This window comes from Hermetia illucens, chromosome 2 (assembly GCF_905115235.1).
Source record: "Hermetia illucens chromosome 2, iHerIll2.2.curated.20191125, whole genome shotgun sequence".
NCBI classification, from domain to species: Eukaryota; Metazoa; Arthropoda; class Insecta; order Diptera; family Stratiomyidae; genus Hermetia; species Hermetia illucens.
The window spans coordinates 11,003,344-11,012,124 of record NC_051850.1 but is presented as its reverse complement, the minus strand read 5'-3'; the positions used below and the strand labels follow the sequence as shown (position 1 = coordinate 11,012,124).

Sequence of the window (8,781 nt, the reverse complement as noted above, 5' to 3'; positions counted from 1 at the left end):
TTGACCGAGAAACGAAGATATTTGAAAAAAAAAACAAAGTCAGCACAGGTTCCAGAAGGCAGGAACTTCTTCCTCGGAGTGAGTTTTTGACGAAGCTTTCTGGGAACTTAAGTGGTGAACCAACCGGGGTAAGAGAATAAACACTTAAGAGAGGAGGGAACGTAACAAGGAAGAAGGTCGGATAAAATGGTACAGAAGGTGTTGAGTGTGTCACACGTAAATGGAGAGAGGAGAAGAACCCATTTGATTGCCGCCAGGGCTGAGTTCAGACCTTCGAAGTTCGCCTTACGAAAGTTGAACTTGGTAGGCTTACGCGCGACAGGAGAGTGTAGTCGGGATATCTGAGCATCGAACTCGAGAGCAGGATGATGTGTGTCAAGGGCAGCGTAAGACGGGGCATGAAGGGATTTGGAAAAGCAACACACAGGAAGGTTAGGGAGGACAAGGTGAAGAGTGGATAGTGGAAAGGAAGGGTGGGTCGAGTTATTAGGGATGGAGGGACAGCCAGGATTAATCGGCCAGGAGAGCATGGGAACAGAGGATGAAAGGATATGATAAAGGGGCATACGTTACGATTGTGTGTAAGCGATCTCAGAAGGTCAACTCCAAAACGTCCACTAATCCAGTATATTTTTTTCTTTTTAGATGATAAAAGTCAACTTTTAAAAATAGGAAAATAACATTAATTGGAAAAAGCTTCTGATTTATTTTCGATGGACATGTTGAACAAGATGTATCTGCTGGGTCACTCATAACAATAGTTTTTCACTGGATCGTATTTTGTGCCCGATGGACACGTCTTTTCCTCGGGAAGTTTTGATTTTCTGCACACGTAATACTTTGATTCATTAGAATTATCTGGAACCTTTTCTGAATCCTTGCCATTTTTATCCCAGTCTATATCTTCGCAAGTGCAGCTATTAGGCCTTGTTTTACTGCACGTTCCATTCGTAAAATATCTATCGGGATCACAGGTACTCCAGTAAGGGGTTAATTCGTCAATACAATAGTAGTAAGCTTTGCAATAGTAGGGATCTGCAAGGAATTTTCCAACCTTTCCTTTGCACATAGTTTCTAGATCCACCAGTAAACCGGGGGCCGATTCTTCAGCTTTGCATTTATCTTTGACTTCCTTCGTACACTTTCGAGCATGTGCATCAAAAATCTCTCCACTGGGGCATTTTCGGAACACACGAACATCCTCGACACATTCATAGTAGGAGTTACAACTTTCTTTGTTAACCCAGTTTTTATCCTGAAAATCTGGATTATCACAATCAGGGCCGCCATCATCTCCGCAAAAATATTCATCCAAAGGAACACAATCTCGTAAAAGCACATTGAAGTATCCATCACAGGTCTTCTTCTTAGGTACCAGCTTATCTCCTTCAAGTAGACATTCGTAATATCCTTTGCAAGTTGTGTCGTCCGTGTCTCGCAGTTTCTCTTTTTCGCTAGTGCATTTCACAGCAGGTCCATCATTAAACGAAACAGTGCAGCTTCTCGTTATTTTATTAAAAATGAGACATTTCGGGCAAATATATTCCATGGAATCTCCTGTTTTACTAAAACATACTCGATATCTCTCGGGTTCGTCGCTGTCCTCTTGAAAGGGAACGTATACCTCCTTTTCTCCACATTCTGCCTTATAGGCACGGTTAGCATTGCAATCATGGAGAATCCATAGAGTCGATATTAGTACTCCTAAAGTGATGCCTAGATAAGAAGAAATAAAACGTCAATTATAAAATTACAACGGCACGGGTATGTATTCCATTGATTCGTTTTCTATAATTCCGCCATGCTACTAACATAGTATGCTGGTCCCAAGCCCCCGCGACAAGTCGGCCAAGAAAATGCATCCAATGTTGTTAGAAGGAGGATGATCGAATCGAGTAACAAGCCTCGGAAAAATGCCAGGAAGTTCACCTCAGTTGACGTGGCAGGACGGCCCCCGGTCCTTTCGAGAAATGGGCAAGGGTTCTTTGACCCATGGACGGCGTCAGGGCGTAAGTAAGTTAGTCCGAACAAAACAAAAACGCGTCTGCACTCTAACTGGAAAGACCGACGAACTCGCAAGAGCCCTTCGGAAAAGGCGCATTGATATCTGTGCTCTGCAAGAAACCCGATAATCTGGTGCCGTAGTTTTTGGCACCACCATTGAACACGAACCCGGTAAAAATGGCTACAAACTTCTCTATTTTGGTATCCAATATGGAAAAAGAAAGGTAGTCCAGCAGAATGTTCAAATTTCCGTCCGATTCGGTTACTTTCCCATACCATGAAGATTTTTGAACGCATTCTTGGCAACCGTATTCGCGGAATCGTTAAAATAACCGTGAATCAACCCGGATTTGTCAAAAACTGCGGAACTACTGACGCAATACACGCTGCGCGGATATTCAGGGAGAAACATCGTGAGAAGCATCGCTCTCTTTACATTGCGTTTGGCCGTGTGCCACACGAACTTTTCTGGTATGATCTGTCCAGAACTTAGCGATTTGAATACCTCGGGTCAATGCTGTCAGCCAATTGAGAACTACGGAATGAAATTGCTTCATGTATCAACGCAGCCTGGATAAAGTGGCGTTCCACAACTGGTGCTGTTTGTGTTCGACCTATCAACGAACGTCTCAAATCTAAAATGTATCTCAATGTCGTTCGTCCTGTCGCTTTCTATGGTTCTGAGTGTTGGCCGACTATAAAAGACAATGAACGGCGTCTTGCGGTAATGGAGACGAAAATGTTGCGTTTGACTAGTGGTGTGATACGTTTTGATTATGGTAAATGGTGGAGCTAAATGGCGAAACCCAACACGACGGACCGAGCCCGCTTGTGAACGGGACGAAGACTGAAGAAAAAGAAGAAGACTTGAAGATTTCAAGAGTCAAATTGGGACGGAGCCCGTATTCAGGCGAATCGTCGGCTCCCATGGCTTACATAGGGATACCAATGATAACGGGCTGCAGATTATTCAGTTAGCAGCACCGCACGAAATGGTTGTTGGAAGCACCTGGTTTGTGCGTAAAGCGGTCTACAAAGATACATGGGCCTCTCCTGACGGAACCACTTTCAATCAAATTGACCACGTTCTGATTGAACGCCGTCCCTTCTGAGCCTTGATGAATGTCAGAAAAGATACGGGGCCAATATTACTATTTCGTTGGCATAGTGCTTCGGGCTCGAATTGCAACACCGCCCAGAATCCCCTCTGACAATCAGGTGAGAGTGAATACTGAAGCCATTCACAACACAGCCCTCCCCGACACCTATAAGGGGGGAAATGAATGCCGCAATAACCGCAGCTAACAGATGTCCTGGAGATGAAGCATCAATAAATGATCTTCACAACCACCTGAAGGGCTTCATCTTTGATATGGCCACAAACACACTTGGCCCCAGTCGCTAAAAAGGGTCGGAACAGCTGGTTCGAAAATTCGGTATCCCGCTGAAATTGATAAGACTGACTAGGCTGACCCTAACCAATGTGTGAGGCCAGATAAAAGCAGCAAGATCACTCTCGAGACCATTCAACATGAACACCGGTCTAAGACCAGAAGATGCCCTGCCATGCGTCGTCTTTAACCTGGCCCTGGAGGAAGTGCGAATCACAACCATTTGGTTGTGGATAAAATCCGGCTGAACAGGTTGCGGTGGGCGGGTCACTTATTCCATATGGATGAGAATGATCCTGCCCGAAAAGTTTATAAGGGCAATATCTATGGTAGAAAAAGAAGACGGGGCAGACGCTGTCTGAAATGGAATTGGTGGACCTCGGCGCAAATCAGGATGTCTGAAGTTCCTTATTAAGACAGGCCTAGCCCGGATACCGGTTCTTGCGCCTTTGATGATGGTGATTAGATGGTACGATGTTATATGGTGGAGTTTAAGAAATCCAAGGGTATAACGGCGGATAAATTCTTGACTCAAATTGAAAAATCTTTGGGACAGGAAGTCGAAATCAAGGTTAGCAGGCAAGAGATCTTTATAGTCTGCAGGGATATAAATGGGGTCACCATGAAGGAGGAGGTTCGCGAGGTTTTGGAAAAGGAGTTCGGTCTCATTGTAAACAGCGGTAAAGACGCTATGGAAACCTTACGATGGGACACATGCAACCAGTATCAGTCTATCAGTAGAGGCAGCACTCAAACTGTTGGCAGCAGGGCAAGTAAGAAAATAAGAATAGGCTGGACTAAGTGTTGCCTGGCTTCGGTTAAATAGCGAAGGCATGTTTCAGTGCGGATGACTGGTTGAAGCAATGCAGGAGATGCAGAGCGGAGGGCCCCATCAGCAAGAACTGTGGAGCTGACCCAAATTGACTACCGAGCAAAGGGAATGAGGGAGTGGATCATCGCACACTGCAGGCAGCAGCCTGACTTACGTGAGTGCTGCTTTAGGCAGAAGGGTTGGTTGGTAAGTTAGTGAGGACTACACTCACAGTGACCATTAGGTAACCTATATGGAAATCAAGGGCGAATGGAGCTCCAAAGTCCCACGGACGGGGTGGGTTGCCTAGTTGGACGACGAGTACATTCTAGGGTGACGAAAGCACGCGGCACCACTATGCCCAGAAGGCGACTGTTCCCTAGTAGGCAAAGCAATTACTGCTGATGGAACGATGAAAGTGCAAGTTTGCGATCCGCATGTTTCCGGGCAAGGAGGCTTTACCAAAAATTTAGAGGAGAATCGGGTAGCGAAGATCGAGAGGGGACGCATATGCTATTGAGTGGTTGCTTAAAGAAGGCGATTCGCAGAACTAAAGGGATTGCGATGGTCCAACGACCCACTCAGAATGGTCGAAGGCCACCTAGAGGGGAGAGCTATCCCAAAACTTTCCAGAAATTGGCTAAGTTGACCGTGAAATTCTGCCCGGAAATACTAAAGCTACATCGAAGGGCTCTGTCGACACGTGCTTGCACGCCTCTGAGGACTTATTTTTTCTGAAATGGTCAACTTCCTAACCTAACAACCCCCCCTAACAACCCCGCAAAATTTCTCTCAATTACTGAAACGAAGATATACCCGTTTAACATAAAGGTAGGAAAGGACACTCCACAGAAGCGCGGACAGCAATATCTTCCAGCTTATAGCCGCAAAGGCCAGGCGATCTAAGGAGTTCCGGAAGGCAATCGTCTATGAGAGGTTATGTCTCAAAGAGAAACACAACAAAAGACTAACTCATATGGTATTCTGCAGAAAAAAAAGGCTGGAAAACTCTACTTTAACAGGTGGGGAGGAAAAATTGGGTCTTTGAAACACTTGCTTCCGGGGGAGAAAACCTGAAACTAGAACAATGTTGAGAATCTATTGATTCCCTATCCGACACAACAGAATGAAGTTGTGAAGCGCCACAGACTATCTTCCACGGATTCAAAGAACCTGAAACCCCCACGGGGGGGGGGGGGGCCCACGTCGGCACAGAGCGTTTTGAAGGAGCTTCACAATTTGCGGGCAGAACTTTATGATCAACTTAGCCAAGTTTTTGGATAACTCTCCCCTCTACGTCGTCTTCGGCCACTCAGAATGGTTGTTTGACCATCTCAATTCTCATTAGTTAATTACATAGTCGTGCGAAGTGGTGATATAAACCCTTATGGCGGAGCCTATAGGGTGGTAATGAAAGGGCTAAAGAGATCAACCCCCCCCCCCCTCCCGCCTGTCCGCGCCTCTTGAAACAGATTGTTACCGCAACGTTTCGTCACCACCAATCCTAGCCAACGAGTGCCGGATACCTGCAGATACCAAAGAGAAGCTACGGGGGAATATGTGGTAGGATCAGTGACAATAAGACCCTAGGTTTGGATGGCATCCATGACTGAGCTTTTAAGCTGGCAGTGAAGACTAGACCCGACTATTTCGCCAGCACTTTTGAAGCCTGCCTAAAAGAAGGAGTATTTCCTGTCCAGTAGAAGAAGCAAAAGTTGGCGTTGCTTCCCACCCAGTAAGCTTAGCATCATATTGTCCAACCTGCCTGCCTGTTGGATATCATGGGGTAGATGATGAAGAGAGTCATATATGACAGACCCCTGTTCATCATCGAAAGCGCAATGGCCTGTCGCAGCGCCAGTACGGCTTTTGACGCTCCTACTTTACGGTGGATGCAATGACCATGCTGGTGAGGCTGGCAAAAGACGCACTGAATTCTGGTGCTTGCAGTCCCGTGCTGGCGCAGGTTGTCAAAAACGCATTCAACTGATATGAGGGTTCTTGGATATTCGGGGTATTTGGTGAAGAATAACCTCTCAGAGAGACTGGATGGATGGGGAGGGAGGGGGTACCACAGGGCTCGGTACTGGCTCCCTTACTGTGGAAGGTGATGTATAATGAAATGCATGTGCTTCCCATCCCAAAGGAGGTTACGATTGTAGGCTTTGCCGATGACCTGGCTGCATTGTTGCAGCAATAGAGGAGGATGTGGAGGTTTACCCAAGGAGACGACGAGAACGGCAAAGATGCGCCGAATGAGAATATGGAAGCGGTCTGAATTACGAACCGTAGAAATAAAAACATCGTGATGGAAGTCGGTGGATATATGGTCCTCTCTAAGCCGCCTATCAAGTACCTGAGGGTGATAATTGATGCCAAATTGAGCTTTAGGCTGCACTTAGAGTATTCTGTCAGAAGGTAGTTGGCGTCACCACGACGGTTTGTAGTGCTTTTAGAACCACAGGACTGGTGGTGGTTGGCATGATTCTAGTCGACATTCTGGCAAATGAAAGGAGTGTGCTATACTATCCAAGACGTATGGAGACGCTCACGGAACGTAGGAATGCCGCAAGGTCAGAGTGACATTATCTTTGGAAAAGCAGATGGGACGAGTCTTTGAAGGTCCTGTGGACGCACAGGGTTATTCCCAATATTAGGATATGACTTGAGCGACAAAGAAAATGACTACCACTTTACCCAGGTCTTCACAGAAGACAGTGATTGATATAGGCAGGTTTGCTCTGGATGATGCGCCGAATTGTCCTGCATGTGCGTACCGAAGGATTCAGAGGAGAGTTCAAGGTTCGCAATGGAAAGGAGGAACCTAAACTCAGGTTAGACAGGAGAGTGAGCTCGGAGAATTTAGTCGCGGAGATGCTAAGGTCGAAGGAGAACTGCCTTATGGTTTCCTTCGCAATAGTGAAAATACAGGAGAAGTTGCTGAAGGAGGAACGCCGAGAGAAGGAGAAGGACGAGGGCCTAAAGGCAAACCTACTTTGCGAAGTGTTATAATACCTAAATGGTGGTCCCGCGGGGCTGGAGTTCAAAAGACCGGGGGTGGCTTTTAGTGGACGCGCAACTATTTTTTTAAACCATCTCTTTTCCTCCAAAAGTCATTTAAAAGTTTTAAAAGCTCTGTTTTGAAGGCGGAGTTTATTTTCAAAAAATCCAAAATTCACTAAAACCTTTTATCTTACCCAATCTCATCTTGGAATCTCCAATAAAATGGGGCTTTCACAAAAGTACGAATATTTTTAACAGGTGACACTACAGGTACTATTAACGGTTGAATTAAAAATATGATATGGACTGCGATTTCATTATATGTTCGCCTTTTTATACAATCACCAAATCATTGTCAAAAATTAGATAATCAAATCCCAGTATTAAAATAATTTAACTCTGATAAGTTTGGTCATTACCTATGATGCACATTGTGATAAGGTCATATGAATACCAACGATCTTAGACCCGATGGAATGTACTTACCAATGGTACAAAGTGTATAAAGACAGATGCGGGCCACTAAATTTTACCAAAATCCATGATATTATGCGGGGAAGGTGAAAGCTTTAAAATGTTATCAAAGTAATCTGAATCTGTAATTAAAATCGCGATAGTAGGGGAGCTAGTGACGAATTACGAATGACGAATGACTCAGCTGATTATGCATCGCGATTTCATATATCATTCTAGGGGGTGTGCAGTCGCCTTCTGCAATTTGATTAACGCTGACATTCAAGTTCGGATTTTAGAATTTATTGTAACCAAATGAAATTTGACGCCGGCGTTCTTTGCAGCTCAAATGCCAGCTTCATATGGAGGGGTTGCCTGTGGCATATATGGTCCCCATATTCGTTGGTGAGGTAAAGTGCCTCAACCACACCCACGCGCCATTGATCGCGGTTCCCTGAAATGCGTTTCAGCTCCCCCCAAGATTTCTTGAGATGCTCGCGCTCCTCCTCTACTGTTTTGCGCCAAGGGCCTGTGGGGCGATCCACTCAAAGGCCATCTTGGGAGAATGGATTCCACTGCAAGACGTGGCCAGGAATAAAATCGTCCTCCCTCCTTCGTTTGTGACCTACCTACTGTCACTTTTGTCTTCCGACCACAGTGCGTACGAGTGCCAGGTCGGTGCGCCGCTCTTCATTTGTGGAAGTATCAGGTCAGGGTATACCGTTGATGCGAAGGAAACTGGTGTTCAAACCCGACTGTGAACACAGAAGTAGGGACTGAGCCCATGAATTTTTGAGGTATTACCTACCATAATCAGTGGAACGTATGCTTTCCACTTTAACCAGAACAGAAACCCAACCCACCTTAGTGCCTATGGCGGGGTTATTCAGAAAAGGGGGTATACGGAAACTTTTCTGATGAAAGAAAAAAGGAAACCCGGCTATGGCTTTATTGCCCAAACCGAAAGTGAAAGAGGAAGCTTCGGCAGAAAAAAACTTCGGCCACTAAAGGCTAAATCTTGTCTGTCAGAACCGACACCTCCGCTCCTGCTAGAAAGTACGAATTCATCTGTTAATCTGGATCCATTCACATTGGGTACCGGTGCTCAGAGGTGGCGGC

The 8,781-nt window shown here is 45.7% G+C and overlaps 1 protein-coding gene across 1 annotated transcript; it reads right to left on the bottom strand.

Moving 5' to 3' along the window:
• Positions 1–682: 682 nt before the first annotated feature.
• On the bottom strand, positions 683–7,510 carry LOC119650316. Its single transcript, XM_038052971.1, has 2 exons — positions 7,404–7,510; positions 683–1,716 (listed from the first exon to the last, which is right to left on the bottom strand). The coding sequence occupies exons 1-2, from the start codon at positions 7,411–7,413 to the stop codon at positions 746–748; spliced, it is 981 nt and encodes a 326-aa protein (XP_037908899.1). The 5' UTR covers positions 7,414–7,510; the 3' UTR covers positions 683–745.
• Positions 7,511–8,781: the final 1,271 nt, after the last annotated feature.